The sequence below is a fragment of the Rhagoletis pomonella genome, unplaced genomic scaffold (assembly GCF_013731165.1).
Source record: "Rhagoletis pomonella isolate Grant_MI unplaced genomic scaffold, Rhpom_1.0 Rhpom_scaffold_00006, whole genome shotgun sequence".
Taxonomy (NCBI): domain Eukaryota; kingdom Metazoa; phylum Arthropoda; class Insecta; order Diptera; family Tephritidae; genus Rhagoletis; species Rhagoletis pomonella.
The window spans coordinates 68,422,200-68,445,157 of NW_023458560.1; the positions used below are offsets into that span (position 1 = coordinate 68,422,200).

The following is a 22,958-nucleotide window of genomic DNA, read 5'->3' on the forward strand; positions in this document are numbered from 1 at the left end:
TTATTTGCTGGTTCATTAGCACGTATCTTTACATCCGCCCAGGAGACTGGAGATCTAATGATTATTCTAACATTCTGCTTCTCAACGTTTGCAAATGGTGTTATTGCTGCCCAAATTTTGTACTATTGGAATAAACCGGCCAAAGGAAGAAAAGACAAAGCCGGCAAACCTACAACGAAGGCTGATGGTGCAGCTAAAAAGACGAGGAGCAAAAAAATTGACTGAATGAAAGAAATTAATAATCTAGCGTTGATTCCTTGTTTAAAAGGAAGCTGAAACTAATTTGCAAAATAGAAAAGATAGCCTCTAATTAGAAAACGTGAATTTGGTAATGATTTTGAAATAGTGTTAATTTTGTTGATTGAAATAAAGGTAAACTATGAAGACCGCAGTTTCAATGAATTCAATTATTTTGCATAGGTATAGGAAAAATTCATCAAATTTATCTTTTCAGTACGCTAATTAAACAATTAATTAAGAATGAAGATGGAACTCTTCAAAATAAAAGAAATTAAAAGGCAAACAATGGTTATTACGTTCTTAAGAGTACAACAGTGTTTGCGTATTAGGACCAATAAAACATATCATGTGCGGCTGTTTACTTTGTAATATAATTAGCTTTTTTTACTACCATACAATCATGCACGTTTAAACTTATACATATATACACATGCACATATCCATATGTGCATGTAAGTCGTAAGACCTTCCTCTGCACGTACTAATCCTCTTTCCGCTGTAGAAAATATTCCTGCAAAGCAGCGAGCGCACGATAACGATGTGATATCTTGTTTTTCTCCTCCTTAGGCATTTCTGCATAAGTTAGTTGGTAGCCTTTCGGTTGAAAAATTGGATCCCAGCCAAAATCACGACAACCTCTTGGTTCAACTATACTGCCTTCTGTTATGCCCTGAAAAATGATAGGTTCACTATTGGCGCTTTCAGCATAACTGAAGGTGCATATTGCCTTGGCACTCTTGTCATCCCAGCCAGCTAACAAACGATGCAGGCCTTCGGGTTGCAACTTTTCAAGAAACCATTTAATATAAGGTCCTGTGAATTTTAACGAAAAAAAGTTTATACAAGGTATGATGAAAAAATGATTAATTGCTTACCCGGCAAACCTTGCAAAGCATTGAAGCATAAACACGTGTCTTCCACTAGTACAGGACCGTCTATTTGCCGTGCTGCTTCTTTACATTTCTTGACAGCAATCTCATCAATTTCACCCTGTAATTCTGGAAGATCTATTTTCGAGCTAACAACTTTGCGCGGAAACGTATCGCCCAAGATGGCAACAAGTTCCTCCAACTTTTTGGCGTTACCAGTGACAAAGGTTATTGGCTTGGACATTTCTCTGGTCAGTTTTAAGTGAATTAAATATAATTAGTTATCTACTGAACAAGCGTATCCAAATTTTACAGTCAAAATTAACCTATCATAATACTCCAACCTCTAACCACAAAAACAAATGATAAGGAAGTTACTACACAGAGTTGTAGTCAGAAAATAATGTGAAGGGGGTTTTTGGGTTTCACCGAAACCAAATTGTACAATTTTATTTTTGTCTTTAGCTTCGTTTAGTTTCGAATCGAATTAGCTTTAATAGATTGTAAAATTTCGATCAAGCCGAATTAATAGTTAATAGAATTAAATTCGGCTTAGTTTCGTTATTGTTGGAGATCCAAATGTTCCCATCTCGGCTCAAAATATTCCATAGTTCGAAGAGATAAAACGAGCTCAGAAATAAGCGCTCTAACATTCAGCCTCCTTGCGTAAGTCGTAAATTAGGCTGAATTGTACGACTCGATAACATTAGCATTGTGCATGCAGTGCTGCCAAGTTTTTTCGTTTTAATACACTAGTCGGGTGGAAATTTTAGGCAACGACGTTAAATTTTCGATACGATTCGACTTTCGAAAAACGATATAAACAAAATAAAGAACAAAAGAATTGTGGATTTGAAAGATTTTATCCTTCACCCCCTAACAAAATAATTAAACGCACGTCGATCTTTTCCGATTTTTATTAAATTTCGTTTCAGTTCTAGGAAAGACATTTTAATGTTAACCAATTTTATCGTCTTTTGGGACCAAATCGCTGCTTGTTTCCAATCAAATTGAAATGTATGTATGTAGACATGTAAGATTCAATATTCGCATTTAAATCTTATGCTCCCAACTGCTTGTACAATATGGGCACATAGTCATCGTATTCAGCTTGATAGAAGTTGCCGGCAATGGGGTCGCCCAAATTATACTTTTTGGCGAATGCAGCTATTTTGAAGCCCCCACGGTCATCACCACTGTTATTCGGCAAACGTTTCTCATCAAAGGTCAACTTTCCACTCTGTTTATAGACCAAGAACACGTAACGATGCAAGCCAGTGCCCTCTGGTGGACCTGAACCGATATAAGCCGATAGCACCTAAGCAAAAGGAAAAAATGTTCCTCATACTCCTAATATACATATGTACTTGCAAATTTATGTACTTACCTCTCCTTTGGATACATCATTTCCGGGAATATTTCCTACCAACCAGTGATGCCATTCACGGAATTTAGGAGCGTCACGGCTAGGAGCATCCGGATCTGTCATGCATAGCGTATAGTATGCATTAGCATCAGCTTTCCAAGTTACAGTAGGTTGATCCTTCACCAAGGTTGGAGTTAACACGTTTCCTTGCTCGACTGCAGCGCCACTCGGGTAGCATACCGTTACCAATTCCTGGGGGGCGCAGGAGACAACATCCGGCACAACGCAATGTTTTTCCATAGCTAGTTTTTTCGATGAATACTGTCGAGTAGAATAATTTGCAACCGAACTTTCTAGTTTTTGCAACGAAATGTGTGGATTTTTGACAGCTGCCGTAAAAGTGGATGCCGGCAATGACGAAACTGTCAAAAAAGAGCGACGGACGACTGCTTCTTGTTGTTGGCAAATAAGCTGACGAAATGTGGGAGCTGCAAATATCTTGCCCTGGTGAAGCAAACGATTCAAAAGCATTTTTTTACTTCAAGTGATAGCGTTGTTTCAAACGACTGAAAGCGATTTTATTGCGATTATTTAATTGCTTTAATTTATTTAATTTTTACCAAGGAAGAGAGCGCAGATTGATAAGAGAATTGCGTAAGAGAGCTACGTAGCGTAAACAATAGCGACATATGGAGATGCCATATTTAGCTTTCCATTCGAATTACCCCACGTATCAATTTTTTACCAAATATGTCTTAACAGCTGTCAAATTTCTGTTCTTGTTTTCTCCTATGGGCAAGTTGCCGTCTTAACATATCACTTTCAAAAAGCCATCAAGCCAATCAGATCGGTCTGTGCCCAATGCAGATCGCGCGGTAAAATGTAAACGACTACATTCAGGTTCCAGATATTTCCGCCTTCAATTACGTTCTTCCGTGCTTTCACCGCATTCAAATTTTAAATAGACACTAATCCAGTGTAGCCACTATTCTAGAGATCCTAGAGTTTTTCACTGTTCGAAAAGAATTTATGAAAGGAACTTGGCCACTTTGCAAATATTTCTTGTTGCCACAATGACATGTTCACAATGATATGTGACTTGCCATTTCTCCTTGTTTAAAAAAAAATTTCTTAAATTTATTTCGCGAGCTATCTTCTAACTGTACCTAAATGGAGCTCAGTGTACCGAATGTACTTTTGGTTCGAAAAAGTTGGAAAAAGGTAAAAGTGTACCTACTTTTCCATCCCTGATCTGAAGACTTGTAACTTGACCTCTGGTGTGAGTAAGCTTCGGTCAACCGTTATTGTCCAACCCGACAGAGCGGATATATAAACGTCGAGTGACAAGAAGGCTGCACAAACTTCCAACAAGCAGTGGGCCTCTTACTTTTAATAGCGGTGAAGTTTAATGTCAATGGCCACTCTCATCATCCCAGACATCTGGAAGGTGGGGAGAGTGGTCCCACTGCTCAAACCGGGGAAACCTGCCAACAAAGGAGATTCTTATCGTCCGATAACACTCCTTTCCCCGGTAGCGAAGGCACTCGAGGCCTTGCTGCTCCCGTATTTCACAAACCACTTGACCCCAGCGAAGCATCAGCATGGTTTCCGTAAAGTGCACAGTACAACAACAGCACTTAACGCCATAAACACTCAGATAACACGTGGCCTTAACCGCACCCGTCTCTGTGAGAGAACGATTTTATTAGCGTTGGACCTGTCAAAGGCGTTTGGCACCGTCAGCCACGCCACCCTACTGGAAGATATAGAGGCTTCATCCCTCCCACAGAGGCTCAAACGGTGGTCGGCGTATTATCTGAGTGGTCGACACTCGTCAGTAATGTTTAGAGACAAATCAGGCAAACTAAGCAAAAAATAAAACAGGGGGTTCCACAGGGTGGTGTCCTTTCCCCGCTACTGTTTCACTTTTACATTTCAAAGCTTCCTCAACCACCAGAGGGATTCTCGATTGTCTCTTACGCCGACGATTGGTCGATCATGGCGACTAGGAATGGAATTGATGACTCGTGTTTGAAAGTAAACGAGTATCTCTCCGAGCTTTCTCGCTTCTTCACTACAAGGATCCTAACCCTCTCCCCACCACCTGGACGAAAGAGGTCAGGCTACCGCTGGGAATTCACGTCGATGATACACCACCGTCGGCGAATAACCCAAAATACTCGGAGTAACCTTCGACAGTCTGCTCTCCTTCTCTGCGCAAGCAATAGGGCGGCCGGATTTAAATTACGCAGCGCCAGTGTTGTCGCCAGGGACTAGTAGGACGCAGTGGATGAAGCTGCAGACGACGCAATACACCGCACTACGGACAGCGACTGGATGCCTTCTGATATGTCGCCAGAACACCACCTGCACGACGAGGCGAAATTTCTCCCGGTTACGGAGCACAGCGCAATGCTCTGCAAGCAGTTTCTAGTTGGGAGCCATAGACGTGGTCACCCAAATGGGCAACTGCTTGCAGAAGAGCCCTCGCCCGGGCAAATCAGGAGAGGTTCATTAAACAACCTCTGGACCCGTCAACTTATCGACAGGCCCTGAACGGCATTCACAGGGAGTCAGTCTCGGGTTATGTAGACTCCAGACCTGTGAATGCCGTTCCAGGCGCACAACCACCGGACATCGACGAGACGGAGCTTCATCTGCCTCGGGAGACTAGAACCACAATAGCCCAACTTCGCTCTGGCTACTGCAGCAGGTTAAACTCATACCTGAGCAGACTAAACGCAGATGTACCAAATGAGTGTCCGGCATGCGGAGAGACACCCCATGACTCGAAACATCACATCGTATGCCCAGAAAACCTGACAACCCTAACGTCTTTGTCGCTCTGGACCGACCCTATTGAGGCTGCACGCTTCTTAGGGCTGCCGTTAGTGGAACTTTACGACAACGACTGAGATATTAACCAATCTGGGAGGGGTGGTTGTAAGCCTCCTACAACAATAACGGCATATCCAGTTAAGATCTGGATACCGACGGTCGTGGGAACGTATAAATATTCCGTCGGGGTCAATGGCTCTGGAGGCTTTCACCTTCCCGATCGACACCAAGTTAAGCGTCATACCAGGTAAAAACAAGAGGCACACTGTCAGCTCAGCCCGAAAGCTTGGGCTGATATCGCCTAAGCTTCCGGACGAGATAAAGCGAGCTGCTGAAGCAGTGACTACCATCTTGCGGAACTGATTACCCCTTAGTAGACTTGCGCCAGCTAAAATTTTAAGTCAGCCGAGCAGCTGAGCGGGTTAGATAGGTGAAAAAATAGCCCGTAGTCGGGCCATTATATTTATGTATATATATAAATAAGTATGTATGTTATCCATCTATATATTTATGTATATATATTCAAGTATTGTTCGTTTGTTCGAGGCTTTAAAAACTCGGGACCGGCTGAAAAAGCAGGCAGTGAAACTTGCAAGTTTGGCGTTCGCGTAAAATTTGCAAGCATCTCTCACTGAGAGAGAATACACCAAAATTCTCAGGAATCTCCTTGCTGGCTAATTCTTTCTGGACTTTTAGAAGAACGCACCTATTAACAAAAAGTTTTGGATGTAGCGAGAGGGCGTGACAACACAAAAATACTTTCCCACCAAATTTATTAACTGAATAAGAATTACAATCGAGTTGAACTCATCAAAAATATATAACAAAAGAGTTTTTATTTTTTATTGTACCGGATAGACAGGAATACGCACTTGCAGCATCTGAAAAGGAAATAGCAATTTTACAACAATCTACTGCATACTGAATTTAATTTATTATTGTTCATCTCATATTACCTTATTGGTTTTATCGAATATAGCGCGCACGCGCTCTTGCTTCAAACGATAGTTAACAAATTTATCAAACATATAGCCATGCTTCATTGACTCCAATAAAATGCGATCCTCGCCAACATCCAAAGTAATTTCTTGGGAAGAAATCTGTGAGAAAGAAAGTGTTGAAAGAAAAAACGTATACATTTTATATACATACAGTCAGTCAATAAAGTTTAGGTACAGCGAATTTTTTACAATACGGGCAACTATTTTTCAAATATTTTATTTTTCGCAAATTTTTTATAAAAATATGGTTAATTCTACAACAAAAACCCCAAAAATCAAAGTTCCAAACCTTGTGCAAAATTAAAGAAAAATCTGCAAAATTTCATTCAAATATTGCACTTTTTATTTACGCTCTCTAGAAAAAAGTTGAGTATGCACATTTTTTGGGACATTTTTTTGTTGAAGGTGTCGCACATTTTTTCCATATAAAAAAAAATCAAACATTATTTTATATGGAGAAAATGAGCGACACCTTCAACAAAAAAAAAATTGCTAAAAATCAATGGTAAGTCCTAGCTACCTCAAACTTTCACTTTGTTATACTAAAATTGAATGGGTTAAAAAACTGCATACTCAACTTTTTTCTATAGAGCATAACTAAAAAGTGCAATATTTGAATGAAATTTTGCAGATTTTTCTTTAATTTCGCAAAAGGTTTGGAACTTTTCTTTTTGGGGTTTTTGTTGTAGAATTAACCATATTTTTATAAAAAAAACTGGCGAAAAATAAAGTATTTAAAAAATAGTTGGCCGTATTGTAAAAAAATTGCTATACCTAAACTTTAATGACTAACTGTAAGTAACTTCTGTAAAACGTACGCATTTCGGTAGATAAAATTCAGCCAATAATTCTTCCACTTCCTCTTTGCACAACTTAGCACGCAATTTATACTCGGGCACTGTAGATCCAGCCAATGCTATGGCCTGCTTAATCTTACCGGCATTCTCTTTCAATTCTTCCGTTTTACGTTTCAACGCATCAACCTCGCTTGTATCAATCTCTTGCACCAATGGTGAACGCTTGCTGCCGATCTCCTCACCACTGGTCGCCGCTCGCTCCATTTCAGCCAGTTTCAGCTTATCAGCCTCGGTAGGTTGTTGGTATGACTGGATGACTGTTTTTACATCATTATTACGTACGCGATGCTGTACAAGCGTACCGATAACTTTACGATTTTGCAATATAATTGACTTTTCAATCTTTATTTGCACATTGTACTTGTCATTTAAGGCCTCAGCAATCAGTGCTAGGAAAAAATCCTTAAACAACATTGATTTCTGAACTTTAACGAAAAACTTTGGATTGATGGCAATATCGCAAACATCCACAGAGTTATTTGATTTATCCTTGGTGACGCGCGGATCGGATATACTCATGGGTATACGAAATGAGCTTGGCGCCTCCGATTGCAAAATGTCGGCCAATTGCTCTTCGGTAATGTCTTCCGGTGCCGGTATCTCATCCGTTTGGCAGACATTAATGAAAAATTTCTCATTGGTGTTGGTTTTGAAACTTTTGATGCATACACCTATAAACGAGTAAAAGAAATTGCATTTACATACTGATACATATGTATGTATATTTATTGTACGTTTTTATCACACGATTCACACATCGCAAGTCAAGAGAGTTGATATTGAAAAAAAAAAAAAAAACACATGGACATACCTAAATATACGAGTAAACCCACACAAATGTGTATGGTGATTTTGCGAATTTATAAAAGAACTGACCTACATAAGTATGTACTTAAGTTGCTATGTAAATAGACGCGCTATAAAAATTTAAAAATACATACATACATTGAAACGAAACAAAATCTGCGACACCATAAACCAAGAATCTCCAAGCGAAAGTTTTGCGTTAAGCCAATTAGGAAAATATCAGGTGTATGACACGGCAAAATTAGAAAGTTCAACGACACTAGCTACAACGCGAGTATTACGTTTATAAATAAGTTGCGATCCCGTACGAGTCCGGAGTAGCCAGAATTAGTCAGATTTTACTGGAATCGGTTCTCGGACTATTGAGAGGACAAAATAGAGAGAGTAAATGAGGTCCTCTCTCTGTCAGAAGTTACCAGTTTTAGTCAAGGCACATAAATACAGGTAGAAGCCAAAATGACGTTGCTCTCATGAGAACCAAACCTTTAAACTTCAACTTGTTTTTCTTTTATTTCCTATATTTCGTTACGCTTTGAATGTCATATCGTTGTTTTTTTTTTTTTTTTGAAAGTTCGTTAATAACAAATTTTAATTAACATTTGAATTTTTGTAGTGTTGTGCAGTTTATACTTAATGTATGTGTTAAAAATGCAACACCGAAGCGTTGTTTTTTATGTGGTGTTAAATATGAAGCAGATACCATTTAACGTGCCTCAATGTCCTTCGCGTAAAGAGCGTTGCGAAAGCAGCTGTGGGCCAGAGCTGCAGCGAAATGCCTTGCTGTGCGTTAAACATTTTAAAGCAGCAGATTTCATAAATGCACCGGGAGGTACAGGAAAGGCACGTTTGATGCCAAGTGCTGTTCTTATGACCCTTATGCCGGAAAGTCCCTCCAACAACACTGCAACTCATAAATTAAAAACATAAAACAACATACAAATTAACAAATTTTAACTAAAAAAATAAATAAATAGAAACAAAACTTCAAATTTACTCAAAAACGTCAACCAGCGAAATGTAATTTTTTATTTTTCCTTACACACGCTCATTTTTATTTTTACTCTCCCGAAAACTTTGACTTTTGTAGGTTTGATGTCAATTTGGCTTCTACCTGTTTTTATTGTACCATGGTTTTAGTCCCGAAAATTCTTTGCTGGTAAATTCTGAACCAACTAAGATAAATAGAATATTTCATATGAGTTTTTTTTTTTAATTTTTGGGGAATAATTAATTTTTTTTTTAAATTTTTGTATTACAAGCTTTCATTAAGTTTCACCTGTGTGTAAACAAATCTTGCAATAAATTTTTGACTAACTTCCTGATAAGCTAGAGACTTGATATTTCAAACTTAGATCAGCGCCCGATCACAATTTAATATGAAAGATGAATTATTCCTCTAAGTGGATTCACAGTGACTCAAACAAATGACTACGTGTTGATTATTTTTTTAAATATGCGTAATGCTTTTCTGGCCAATTTTTTTGTTATTTTTCTATAAAAATACCACCCAAACTTTAACTAAAAACATATAAATCATAGTTTCAAACTTTATACAAAATTAAGGAATGCCAACAAATTTTATAGCCCATACAATTTTAGTCTAATTAAGTGCAAGTTTCAACCGGCTAAAAAATCACGTTGATTTTTGAGAATTATTATTTTTTTTTGAAGATTGCTTTTGCGGTTTTTTTTTAAATAACAAGTGCAATTTCCAAAAATTGGCGCTGATTTTTTTCAAATTTTTTTGCTAACGGTCTCCTGTATTTTATTTCATAAGAAATTCATGTTTATATAGAAAAAAATTGCAAAAAACCATCACAAAAAAAATTCCTCAAAAAATCAACGGGATTTTTAAGCCATTGGAACTTGCACTTCATTTGACTAAAATTGAATGAGCTATAAAACTGCATACACAAAATTGTTCTAAAGTTGAAATTTTGATTATAATTTGTTGACTTTTCCTAAATTTTGTATAAAGCTTGAAACTGTGATTTATATGGCTTGGGTTTAAGATTGGACGGTATTTTTATAGAAAAAAAAAAAAAAAAAATTTAGCTTGAAAAACATTCCAAATACTGGAAAAAACCCGTGTTCATTGTTTGAGTCACTGTATATTTTTTTTACTAACCACTAATAAAGAGATTGTCTTGAAAAATGTTCTTATTTTCAATTACTTGTTTATTTGCACATTCAGCAAGGTGCCATTTTTTTAAATTTTTTTTCTAAAATTGTCGTACACATTTAAAACCAGAGTTATTTGAAACATCGATCTGTTCGCTATAATAGAGGTATTTTTACCTATTTTACATAACGTTTTGTTACGGGATATATACCTACAATAAAAGTTATCTAGTAATTAATCAGAATTTGACAACCTGCGCTCTCAAAGAGAAAATCCCCCACAACCAGAACAATTTGCCAGCTCCATGAACAGTCGATTAATTTGTTGCTTATTCCCCGCAATCTGCTAATAAAAACAGTTGCTCATATCTTATTATAGTTGCATTCGCATACCTGATAATTATGGATTGTTATCAAAAATTATCAGCTTTTGGCGTTCGCGTACGCAAAAGACTTGTGAAGTAGGGGAAATTGTTGAAACAAAGTGACATTTTATTTTGAAGCGAAGTGAATAGTTTCTGGAGGAAAAAATTTTGTCAGTGCTAATTTCCCAGTAAGAAAACAGCTGATTGGTATTTACGCAAACCATAAAACTGAATTTGATGGTTTGGAAGTTTAAAATTATAAAATACGACTAATTAAACTTGTAAGATGTAAGTGTTCATTTCGTCATTTAACTGTATCAGGATAACACTTTTAGAATGCAAACCAAAATTCTATCAGCTGTTTGGCTAACTTGGAACTTCAACTGCAAACGTTTTTCTTCGCGTATATACTATTCTAATACGCCGGAATTTTTCACTGCTGGATATTTTTGACTTGAGATTTTAAACGAATGTACCTTTTGTTAATTACAACTATAAAAAGACGATAAAAAAAATTCCTTTATTGGTGTGAATTGCACGCAGTCTTTCTCACTGGCAAATTGTTACAAGTTAAAATTGAATTTTTATTTATTTTTGTTTACATGAAACGTGATAATTTTTGATAATTGTTACAAATTATTTGCTACAGGAATAGACATATTGAAAAAAACTCGAAAATTGCGCTTGCGTTCATTCACTCCGTAGGAACTGGGTTCGATCCCAACTCTTAATTAGAAATAGTTTTACCCAACAACAGTCGTGCCAGTGTATTTTTGCGATAGAAAAATCTTCTCATAAAATCCATTTGCCTTTCGGAGGCGGCGTAAAACTGTAGACCCACACCACAACTTGGAGCGGAACCGCGGCCAAATAAATAGCAAAATGTGCATCAGGATGATCCAAAACAAAAGTAAATTCAGAATTTGAATGTTCTCACTCTTTGGGATTGTTCTATACTGAGAAACATATACTCCTGTTTTTTTTTAACAAAATATATTTAGAGGTCGCTCAAAGCTCTCAAAGTTTTCCATGTATTTTATATGGGGAAAAAAGAACTTTTCGTAGAAATGATACAGAATTCTTTAAACTTAACATTTTTTTACCCAAAAACTCTGTTTCTCTTCAGGAGACTTCCAATAATAATAATAATACCCAATGGTTTATTTAACTACTTTAAATATTACATATATATTTTGTATAGGGCCCTCAAAGCTCCTGAAACTATCCACTGGGAATGGCAAATTCTACCAACAAGCGGTAAACGAGGTTAACATTATAATCATCAATAAAAGTTAGGTCACAGTTTGAAAAATTGTATTAACAAATCATTTTTGTGAACATTGCAGATACGAGTTTATTGAATATAGACCTTCGACATGTATATTGTCTCCATCAATGCAAAAAGCCCTATTTGACAAATTTGAAATTATTGAAAAGGAGTAAAACAACTTTTTAAAGTTACATGGGAATGCTCACAGAGCTGCTAATAAATCGTATGTAATTTCAGATATGGCTTTAAATTTTGGTATATCAAGTGGTGTAACGGAATATTTAATAATGCCAATTTCTTAAAAATTGTACTTTGTGGTTGTGGTGTCGTTTTCAACTGGCATGAAAAGTATGTAAAAAAAAAAATTACTGTGAAAACCAGTAATAGAATGTTTAACTCGCAGTGTTACATTTTGGATATTAATCAAAAGTGAACTTTAAGTAAAAATAATGTTAAACAGAAATAACTTTTTGCATGCAAGCATTACACCTGCAAATATAATCTAATCTATAGGAAAAGTGAAAGAACACTTAATTTACTATTGAAAGATAACAAACAAGACAGGAAATACCTGAACTGCGGCGAAATCAAATTGTATATACATACCCTGCAGAAAAAAATTATCAATTGATAAAAAATAACCCACTTGTAGTTAGCTTTTATGCGGGATTTCTGTAAAATATATAACTTGTAGTTAGCTACAAAAAGCTAACTTGAAACTAGTTGACAAGTACTGCAGTAGTAATGCAGGAGATTGTTTTCTTTAAACGCGTTTCTATTTAAATATCCTGCACTTCGCAAATACTTTTTCGAAATGAGGACACATAAAAAGAAGATCGAAATTTCATATTATCATTTTGAAGTTATGTCTGACAGAGTTCGAATATGCGACCATCTACAGCAGAATATGTAAACAAATATGAAATGTAATAAAATAAAAAAATAAAATAAATAAAAAATAAAAATAAAATATTTTGTTCATCTAATTGATATTTTATGTCCAAAAGTAGTTTCGTCAAAGAAGATATACAGATAATAGTGACTTTTAGCTCCTTCCTAATCAGCTTAAAGTTAGCTTATAGTTATATACATTTCCTTCAGGGTACTCAGCGCTTATTTTAGCTGAATGACTTAGTTATAGTCACAATTGGAATGCTAGAAAAACAATTCGCAAAAAGTTCTCCCTAACACATTTAAATACGAGAGATGAGCTCGAAAACTCAGTGACTTTTTGAATAAGAGATATTTTTTTCTGAGCCGATTATACCAAAATTACAAAGCCGCCAACAACAAGTATGTACATACTTGGTAAGCCCGCAAAATTTCAAAAATTTTCAAAAATTACGAACCATTTCCTTATTCTGCCCCTAAAAAAAAAAAATATATATTATTATAAAAAAAAATTGTAAATGATAAATTCAACAAACCAACACGATAAGTAAACAAAACCTGAGCAGCAAAGTAATCCTTTTTCACAAGCTTTTATTTAACTTGCTCTGTATGTATGTCTGTTAGGGGCAAATCTTGCAATAAATTTTTGACGAACTTCCCGATGACCTAGGGACTTGAAACTTCACCGTTGGCTCAGATCGAGATGACAATGCAATACGAAAGATGAATTAATTCGATAGGTGGCGCTGGAGTCGAGATATTTGGAAATGCCGTATTTATAGTCCGATTTGGTTCATATTTAGATCGGATATTAACTACATGAAAAGGAATAACTCCACTAAAAGTTTTGCCGATAGGTGGCGCACGAGTCTGGTAAACCAGTAGTTATGGTCCAATTTCGTTCATAATTAGAAAGCTCGTTTTAAAAATATTTATTTATAATGTTAACTTTTTTCTTCATAATTCATATAAATCATAATTCATATGAGTCAGAGATTAAAGTGTTTTCTTACACAATGCCTCGCATATTTTACAATCAGGAATACGCCGATACTATGTTTGTGTATGGTCTTTGCAACGATAACGAAAGTTCAGCCGTACGAGGGTACTCGAATCAATTACCGGACAGGAGTACCTTTTTTATAGGCTCCGTGAGATTGGAACAGCCAGGCTACGCCAAGGCAATGAATTTTAGACAGCTTTGAGTAGAGATAACCTAGCACGTAATCGTACCCTACATCAATTTGATGATCACCCTGGAGAAAAATATCGCAGCAGCTTTTTCTGGCATAAATATATGGATATTGATATTGAATACATTCGTTTAAATTTCACTGCAAAGTCACGATGCACAGTGGTTCAAAACTGGAATTTAATGTTCATAACTCACTGGAGCCTTAATTTTTGAACCAATTTGATAAATTTTTTTTTAATGACAACTTATAAAATTAGCAACCGATTGACCCCGATTTTTGAGCTTGCAAATCGTTGTTTAAAGTGCAAAACCGCGTATCAACAAAATGCGAAACCGCGTATCAACAAAATGCAAAACCGCGTATGTGAGATTGCATAAATTATTTTCTAGAGAGTAAAAACGCTAATATTTCAAAATGGTTATATTTTTTATAAAGCAATCGCAAATCTGGCTAGTATATTTCAGGACGAATGGATAAGGATAGAGCCAAGAGCTTGTGTGAGCAAATCCAATTTTAGGCATCCAATGTCAGTTACGCGGTTTTGCAGAACGACCATACGCGGTTTTGTACTTGAAACGACGATATGTTTATATTAAATTGTTTTAGTGCAAAGTGCGAAAAAAGTAGCAATTTTGAAAAAAAATCTCCAGGGGGGCTACTCTGTAATGCGATGCGATAGGCAAATACGTCGTTAAGTCGTCAGTTAATAAATGTTACATAAAAAAAAACTAGTTGAAAAACAATTGTAGAGTTCCACCAAAACCAAAAAAAAAAACGCAAAAAAATTGGAAGTGTTATAAAAAAGTACAAGTGGCCAAGAGTTCACGTTGATTTTTAATAATTTATTTCGCGAACTTTTCGAGCACATCTTTTTTGTGTTGTGTACTTTAAATACTATTAAAAATCAATACTCATAGCTCTTTGTTATTCTAAAATTTCATGATCTATAAAACTGCATACACCAAAACGTTCAATTTTTTTATAACATTCCAAAATTTTTTTTGGAACTTTTCTTTTCGTTTTGGTCGAACTCCATAATTATTTACAACTAGTTTTTATTATTTAACATTTAGTAACTGGAACAGGTGAATCGATTTTTATTTTAAATTGCTACTTTTTCTGTACTTTGCACTAAAAAATGTAACACAAGAAAATGAAAATTCAACTCAACTGGTCTCTTATAAATTTTAGTTTTCTTAAAAAAAAAAATATTAAAAGGAGATAAAAATGAAGGCTCCCGTGAATTTTATTAATAGTAAATGCAAGTTTTAAACACTTCAAAAATAACGTTAGGACGGCTACTTATATACAAAAGCTTCTTCGACGTCACCAATTCGAACTAGCGCATAGTTATGCGGGTTGCAATGCAACTAATCTTAAGTTCTATATGTCACTATGTTATTATGTTAACGACGAAGAAGCGCCTAACCATATGTTTATATGGTAAAAAGTTTATAAAATGTCAGCTTTGTAAAAATCAGGACATTAGGCATGAAAAGAAATATCAGTCCTGATCCTGAAATCAGGACGTCTGGTCACCCTAGTTTAGTGATGACTCTCGATCCTGATTGTATTCACTTTGTTATTAGACATCTCAAATATTAAGTATTCAAATAGGGAACAAATAAAAACACTTTTATATAATTCAGTCCTTTTAATAAAATAAAAATAATAACTTTCTAAAACAAAATAATCACCGAAAACTATACTTATATTAAATTATTTAATTCAAACTGTCTGCATATTAAAATCAAATATGTAATCATTTTGTACATTTCTTGAGCTCCTCTAGTTGCTTTTCTTTAAGTAATAATTCAATTCTTTTTATTTTCATCTCACTTTCATAAAGTTCTTGTTCTCTACGATCCCTTCTTTTCAGTAGTTCAAGTTTTTCCTCTTCTAATTCTACAAGTTTTCGCTGATATCGCGCAGATTCTTTGACAACATTTTTCACTGTCTTCAATGTAGTTGCTATATTCGTCAGAATAGTTTCTTGCATATTTGTATGCTCTTGCAACAGATTATATTTCATGCCATTTTTTCGCTTCCTTCTGGCGGGTTCTGCTGCTGCTGCAAGTTCACGTTGTGCATCTGCTGAAGTTGTTGGTTCTTCATCATCGAATAGTGGCATGTCTGGTGAGCGTGTACCATCATCTTCATTATTTGACGTTTCACCCAATGGATCCAGCTGAAGCGCACTTTCGGCTTCTTGCTCAGCATTCTCAAAAGTTTCAAACTCCCGCCCAGCAGTTTCAACTCCTTGCACAACACCTAGCGGATTTATAAGTTTATCAATTTGTAGCAAATTTGCTACAGCCTCATCCAGTGGATTAAGTAGCAATTTCCCTTTTCTTCTGCCACCTCTTGTACTGCATTCCAGCTTATATTTGACAAATTTCTTTTTAACCTTAAATTTTAAGTCTCTCCACACCTGAAAATTCATAATTTTTTAGTTCATTGATTTTTGGCGTTTATATTATTGTTATTACCCTTTGCCAACCATCACTATCCCTCAGAGGTGGTCCATGAGCATTCAATAAATTAGTAATATCCTCCCATTGCTGATTAAAAGCGGTTGGATTCACTCCTCTTTGACATCCCTTTACCATACTGGGATTTTTCTCTATCTCAGCTACTAGAAGTTCAAATTGCTGTCCATTTGTAATTTTCAGTTTTTTATCCAATTCTATAATAAAAAAAAAAATTACACGTTAATTTATTTTTTGCAAACAAATACATATGTACATTTATATCTACAAACTTTCTTCGCGTTCTATGCGAATGTTAACGATAAGAAAAAAGTTTGTAAGCATACAATTATTTTTTTTTTTTTACTGTATTAAATTTCATATTAACTAATGTTTAATTTATTTTAAGACTAAAGATTTAATAAATCAAGTTGTGGAAAATTACAACTGCACAGCAATTTGAAACTCTGGTCGCTTAGTTAGAAAAACATTTTTGTTTGGCCCAAGCGGTTTCAAAGGGAAGCGGCTCGAGCTAATTTTAAAACGAGCAGTGGAACAAAATCTGCAAAAACTTCAATGTCCTCAAAATGAAAACAAATAAAGAAGTGTAAATTCTGGCGAAACCGAACTTTATATACCCGGCGCACGTGCAAGGGCTTTGCAAGACTTCGAGAATACCCCTATTGATTTTTCGCCTTTTTGTAAACTAAATGATAAGCAACGGTATTTTTCCCGATTACAAACAGTTTCGATAATTTCCCATATGGCAATAATTGGACCAAGGTGACCGATATTTATTTATTTCATTTATTTAGTCACGTCCATTTACTAAAATCTATAATCTTTTTTCTTGCTAATAGATTGTGGCGTGCGCCTTGATGTTGTCACACAAAGCGGAGGGACCTACAGTTTTACGCCGACTCGGTACGACGATTGTATTTTTATGAGAAGCTGTTTTTCATGGCCGAAATACACTCGGAGGTTTGCCATTGCCTGCCGAGGGACGACCGCTGTTAAGAAAAAACCTTTTTTCTATATTTCTATATTTTTTTTGTGATGTTGCTTTGACCAGGGCTTGAACTCAGGTGATGCGGTGATGCAATAAATATGTGCATATTAAGCCGTTTTTCTTTGATTGATTGTTGTGTTCTCTGCTGCTCAAATCTTAATTTTAAAATTTTGTGCGTTTTGGACACGAAAATGGGATTTTTGTGTTCCCATGGTTTTGGACAGTTTATTTAGTTTTGTGAGAGCATTTCGTACTTATGCTCATTTGCCTAAAAATTAAAAAAAAAAAAAACATAATATGAAGAGCCCATGAAGAAAGGTATTCATTTAGCCCAGCAGCGGTTTTAAAATCTTCTTCTAGGTCTAAGCACGAAAACTTTTACTTATAATACATATGTTTTATGCCTAGATTCCCCATGCATTCCATGCACAGCGATAAGTAAGTTATCGTAACCTAAAAACGAAATTAACTGTCCAACGAAAAGGAATGTTTCCATGCTTCCACAAATGTATTCATAATCTAGGCTGCCAGACATACTGATTTGATCAGGACAGTTCTGACTTTGACTTTTCAACTCTAGTATTGATTTTTTTTATTTCAATGTCCTGAAAAATATGGTCATACTTATTTGAACTGATTTTCAAGTATAGCAATTGGATACAATTTTCTAAATTAAGTTACTTAACTAAAATGATCGTCTGGGTCTTCTGAGTCACATGTCGCACGTGTTCTTCAAAAGGGTATCAATTCAGAATTATTATTTTTTTTTTTTATTATGTACTAAGTATGTATATGCATTTACCTTCCAACTAAAGTGGCACCAAGGTAACCCTTTAAAAGGGCATGTTTTTGCCTTCTTGTCCTTGTACAGTTCACGCATTTCATAATATTAACGTTTTAAGCAACCATCTGATTTTCAGGGCAACCTCTCCCCTGACAAAGCTTCAAAGGGCAGAAAATATGCCTTTTTCCCCTTACAAGAGTGTGACATTATAAGGAATAACCAAAAAGTTGTTTCACCGTTTGCTCTTATTTTAGAATCGAACACGAAAAGAGAAAGGGGCAATCAACATGCGTAATTTTTTTGGTAGAAACGCAATTACCATACAAGTTTATGATTTAAGTACACCTTTTCACGAAGTTTTTATTCATTTTCTTAATTTAAAAATTTCTTACCCTATTTAGGGTGCCCTGACGTTCTATTTAACACGACATGTCCTGATTTCAGGGTCGAATTAAATTGTTCTGAATGATTTTTCTTTTCCCGCCTGATGTCCTGATTTTTACAGGGCTGACCTTTTATAAACTTTTTACCGTCTACACATATCGTGCATCTTGCGAGTGTCCTGATATTTCTTTCGACTCATCTCGTCACCCTAATCTTATTTATTAACACCAACCAATAATTTTTAACTCTGGTTTTAATGTATTTTCCGTGACTTCAATGATTATTTCGCAAAAAACAAATCTGGCAACATTATTATTATAATCACTGAAGAGGTAAATCTCTCTCTACTCATTAAAAACTGATCAAAATGCAACTGTACTCTTCACCAATGAGCGATCAGGTTTTTTCTCTTTAATGCTGTGATGAAATTATTTTATCGGTCATTATACATACATATGTACATAATTGTGTATGTATGTATTTATGTATTTGTTTGTGGGATGTAGCGGATTCCACCAGATTTGTTTATTTTTTGTTTTTTTTTTTAAGCGTGCAAAAGCCGCATGCCTTTACTGCTAAAACCTTTTCACTTTGCTACTAAACTTTTATTTCACTTTAAGCGAGTGGTTTTAAATCAATCTAAATAATAAAGATTGTTGATGCCTTTTTTACAATTAGATGAACACGGTTTTTAGCTTTTATTACATACTACATACATATCGCACACCGTCTTCAAAAGAGTCACAACTCAAAATAATACGTTTGTCAGAAAATGCGAAAAACTATTTCTTAGCACATAAAAGGCATATGGGCAAGGGCAACTTTACCTTGGGGTTTTTTTTTTTAACAAATTATAACAAAAATTTGCTCCAGCTTTTGCTGAAAGGCAAATAAAATTTCTGCGTACATTTTTAGCGCATAATCTCAAAAATGCCAAATTTTGAGTTGTGACTCTTTTGAAGACGGTGTGCGTTATGTGGATATTTTGCTATTTTTATATATTCAGAAACCCCCGATTATGAACCTCAAGTGTATTCTAAAATCTGCAAAAGCCATCAACCTATGCATCATTCTCAATATCTATCGTAAATTTGCGGCAATCAAACTATGACTTGCAATTTTTAATTACATAAAAAATAACGTAACGCATGTATACACGCATGTATATGTGAGCCATATGTACACTAAAATCAAGTTTACCCAGCAAAAAATTGAACGAGCTCTTAACAATTGTGGTTCAAATTACTTTGTGCGCTAATTTCAGCTAATTTCCTTACACCGCCCTTTTCACTTATTTTTGACGCATTGATTTTGTTTTATTTTTTCTTTAAGTAAAGTGATTTATGAACATTCGCTCTCAACATTTATTAAAGGTTTATTTGAAAAAAAAAATTTTTTAAATAAACCTAATATTAATCACGCTTATTTAACGTTTATTATAGCAAACTTACTTTAAGTTATTAAAAAAAAAAAACATTTACTGAAATGCCTGTTGGGTATAATCTTCTTGGGAATCTGTACATTTTTAAAACAGAAACAAAGTTACTGTTCTTAAAAACACCTCCGTGGATTTTGTTAACTTTTTGGAGTATAATGATCAGAGAGCCACTTCAATATCAAGAAGAAATTTTCATAAGTAAATACCTTTAATTTAATGCCAGATCAGCCGCACCGTGATATAAAGAATTTTAACAGGATTATTTAAAAGTGTGTGTTTTAAAGTCATTTATATTGTTGTTAACATTTTACAGATTTATTTAGATTAACTGATATGTTTAATCGTTTGAATATAAATCCAATGCGGGTAATAATGTTGTTTGTGATGTTGATGGAAGGCTTGATCTGAGTAGACTTTGTTCTTTGTCTAAAATCATTCGTCGAATTGAGATGTACATTTCATCCGCCATGTTTGAGTTTTTCTTGGCAATTCGACGAAGCGCATTGCCAATCTCGATTCCCTTCTCGGCGAATTCATCCATTTGACTTGAAATTAATTCGGTAAAATATTTCTCACGAGTATAAACCGGTTTGGCATTTAAACAGGTGCATGCCTTTTTTGTTCTTTTTGGTAGATGTTCTGTGGACACATCTGTTGTAGTACCTTCACTGTTGGAGTTACTATTATCTTCATAGTGATTATCATCCTGAAAATAAATCAAAATACATATAATATTTTTACAGTGGGCATAACAAAACAATTTGTTTTTCAGGCTTCGACTATGGAATATGAATGGAAAGAGCTATAGCCAATGATTCGACTTTTTGAATTTCGGGCGCAGTTACTTTAAATCTAATACTGCTCTCGTCAACTGCCATCGATCAATTTTCATGGTTTAAGGGGGCTTACTGAGTTGGAGTTGTACCAGCACAAGTGACTGCGAACGGTTAGGTTGCCCAAAAGAGGTCGTCACGCCAGAACTCGTCGATAAATCCATGGAATAATATTGGACGTTCGGAGAATGGAAGTGTGTGAGGTGGCTGAGGCTGTAAGCATCTCAGCTAAGTTAGTACATCGCTGGATTTTAGATGAATATTAGGATATGAAAAAACTATCCGCGAGATGGATGGAAACATGAATCCACCACAATACACCAAAGCAAGGTCGGTCTGTCGGGCAATAATCTAATGGCCACAGTTTTTCGGGACTCACGCGGTGGCATTCTCATCGATTATCTGGAAAAGGGTAAAACAATGACTGACGTATATTGTTCAGCGATTTCGAAGTTGATTTGCAGCACAAACGTCCACATTAGGACAAGAAAAAAATGCGCGATTCCATCAAGGCAATGCACGGGGGAAAAATTCATCACGAACCAACTCTCACCCCATCCAGCATATTCAGATTTAGCAACCAACGACTATGTCCTGTTTCCAAACCCAGAAAAATCGCTGGGCGGTAAGAGATTTCGGTAGAATGAAGCGGTCATCTCTGAAACAAACGCAGATTTTGAGGATGTAGAAAAACCTTTTATTTGGAAGGAATTAAAAAATTTAAAAACGCTGAACTAAATGTATGCCGCTAAAAGGAGATTACACTGGTCTACAAGGGTTTTGCGAATAAGACGGGACCTGGTGTTTCCGAACGGATTTTTCGTGCTGAACACGAATCTGGGGTCCAAAACTTCCCATCACGTCACGTTTTCGAGAAAAAAGGGGTTGAAACCCCTAAAAACAGCGTTTTTGGCCATTTTTGAAAAATTGTAGAGCTGAACCCTGACGTGCTACAAACTTTGTATATGTCAGAAATTAAAGGCTAAATCGTGCCCTTTCGAATGAGCCCTATGCCGAATTAATCGCATGCACCCTTAGATCAGGGGGTGTATTTGTGTCTAGGAGTCCAATTTTTATATCCACCATATTCGACCCGTCATCTTAAATTTTTAAAATCTAACTGCAGTTTCGTAATCAGCGACTTTTAATATAGTTAACACCTTGGCATTATTAATTTTCTATGATCGTTTAAGATTAAATTCTTTCTGTGATCAATTTTTCCTGCACCCCTAAACACAAATACACCCCCTGCTTTAAGGGTGCACGCGATCAATTCGGCATAGGGCTCATTCGAAAGGGCACGGTTTAGCCTTTAATTTCTGATATATGCAAAATTTATACCACGTCAGGGTTCAGCTCTATAATTTTTCGAAAATGGCCAAAAACGCTGTTTTTAGGGGTTTCAACCCCTTTTTTCTCGAAAACGTGACGTGATGGGACATTTTTGACCCCGGATTCGTGTTCAGCACGAAAAATCCGTTCAGAAACACCAGGTCCCGTCTTATTCGCAGAAAAAAAGTTGAAATTTGTAGACCAGTGTTATTATTACTTTTCAAATTGCTCTCGTAGTTGGCGCGGTTTGTGTGTTGCATAATTTTTACGTGCTTCTTTCGAGAAATCTCTACGCACCGATGTCGTGCATAGATTCAGAAGACAACTGAAAGTCACCACAAAATCTATCATGCAATGCATAGAATATATTGAAAGAATTTTAGAACTTTTTCGTTGAACCTCAGGGAGAGAAGTGTCATGGCTATACAAAAAGTGTGGAATTTAAAATAATTTATGTAAGTACTATAAGAAAATGCTTACCAAATTATCTGCATTACCCGCTTCTTCGGTAGCTTCACATTTAAGAAATCTTAAAGAACTCATAAATCTCCACTCTCTCTTTCTCACAGTTTTAGTTTGCTTTTCTTTCTGCAAATACTTGAAGAATGTTTGACGCATGCCTATAAATAAATATAACAAATCAGTAAACTTATTGCATTTTTATCAAAAACACGTATGTACATACTTCGCCAACGAGCTTGCACTTCAGTTTCCTGACATTCAAGAACCTTTGCAATTTTTTTTAGTGATGCATCTGTAACATTTCGTTTTGCGTGATTCGGATCGGCTCTCTTCCACAAACATGGCTGTGCTTCAACGAGTTCGAAGAGATGCAAATACTTGCTATCGGGCCATGTCTATTTTCATATTATTAAAATAACATATTTAT

At 35.6% G+C, this 22,958-nt stretch overlaps 4 protein-coding genes across 7 annotated transcripts in view; 1 reads left to right on the forward strand and 3 right to left on the reverse strand.

The window, feature by feature from the left end:
• The window catches only part of LOC118742067 (vascular endothelial growth factor receptor 1-like), a 109,419-nt gene extending 109,194 nt beyond the window's left edge, over positions 1-225 (forward strand). Inside the window, exon 17 of the mRNA XM_036474034.1 lies at positions 20-225. Within this exon, the coding sequence (XP_036329927.1) occupies positions 20-225 (206 nt within the window). The remainder of the gene's footprint in view (positions 1-19) is intronic.
• A 366-nt stretch (positions 226-591) lies between these two features.
• Positions 592-1,513, reverse strand: LOC118741738 (inosine triphosphate pyrophosphatase-like). The gene is made up of 2 exons (XM_036473712.1): positions 1,116-1,513; positions 592-1,053 (listed from the first exon to the last, which is right to left on the reverse strand). Exons 1-2 carry the CDS (start codon positions 1,351-1,353, stop codon positions 722-724), a joined length of 570 nt encoding a protein of 189 aa, XP_036329605.1. The 5' UTR covers positions 1,354-1,513; the 3' UTR covers positions 592-721.
• A 495-nt stretch (positions 1,514-2,008) lies between these two features.
• Positions 2,009-3,027, reverse strand: LOC118741198 (protein D3-like). The gene is made up of 2 exons (XM_036473079.1): positions 2,497-3,027; positions 2,009-2,427 (listed from the first exon to the last, which is right to left on the reverse strand). Exons 1-2 carry the CDS (start codon positions 3,004-3,006, stop codon positions 2,170-2,172), a joined length of 768 nt encoding a protein of 255 aa, XP_036328972.1. The 5' UTR covers positions 3,007-3,027; the 3' UTR covers positions 2,009-2,169.
• Positions 3,028-6,040: 3,013 nt separating this feature from the next.
• LOC118741200 (PIH1 domain-containing protein 1) overlaps positions 6,041-22,958 on the reverse strand; it is a 33,695-nt gene continuing 16,777 nt past the window's right edge. The window contains exons 3-7 of one of the 4 annotated variants that reach the window (XM_036473087.1): positions 16,311-16,507; positions 15,661-16,252; positions 7,133-7,842; positions 6,270-6,413; positions 6,041-6,194 (exon numbers count right to left, since the gene is read on the reverse strand). In XM_036473087.1, coding sequence (XP_036328980.1) covers positions 6,156-6,194; positions 6,270-6,413; positions 7,133-7,842; positions 15,661-16,252; positions 16,311-16,507 — 1,682 coding nt within the window. In that variant the 3' untranslated portion in view covers positions 6,041-6,155. Of the gene's footprint in view, positions 6,195-6,269; positions 6,414-7,132; positions 7,843-15,521; positions 16,253-16,310; positions 16,508-20,181; positions 20,611-22,549; positions 22,690-22,754; positions 22,927-22,958 lie in introns of those variants that run through there. The other 3 variants (XM_036473088.1, XM_036473090.1, XM_036473089.1) reach the window with 3 other exon arrangements.

Excerpts from the sequence above, each read along its gene's own strand:
- LOC118741738 (XM_036473712.1), bottom strand. The coding sequence starts at position 1,353 with ATGTCCAAGCCAATAACCTTTGTCACTGGTAACGCCAAAAAGTTGGAG. Across the intron at positions 1,054-1,115 it reads TGCTTTGCAAGGTTTGCCGG|GACCTTATATTAAATGGTTT; the intron begins GTAAGCAATTAA and ends TAAAATTCACAG.
- LOC118741198 (XM_036473079.1), bottom strand. The coding sequence starts at position 3,006 with ATGCTTTTGAATCGTTTGCTTCACCAGGGCAAGATATTTGCAGCTCCC. Across the intron at positions 2,428-2,496 it reads ATGATGTATCCAAAGGAGAG|GTGCTATCGGCTTATATCGG; the intron begins GTAAGTACATAA and ends CCTTTTGCTTAG.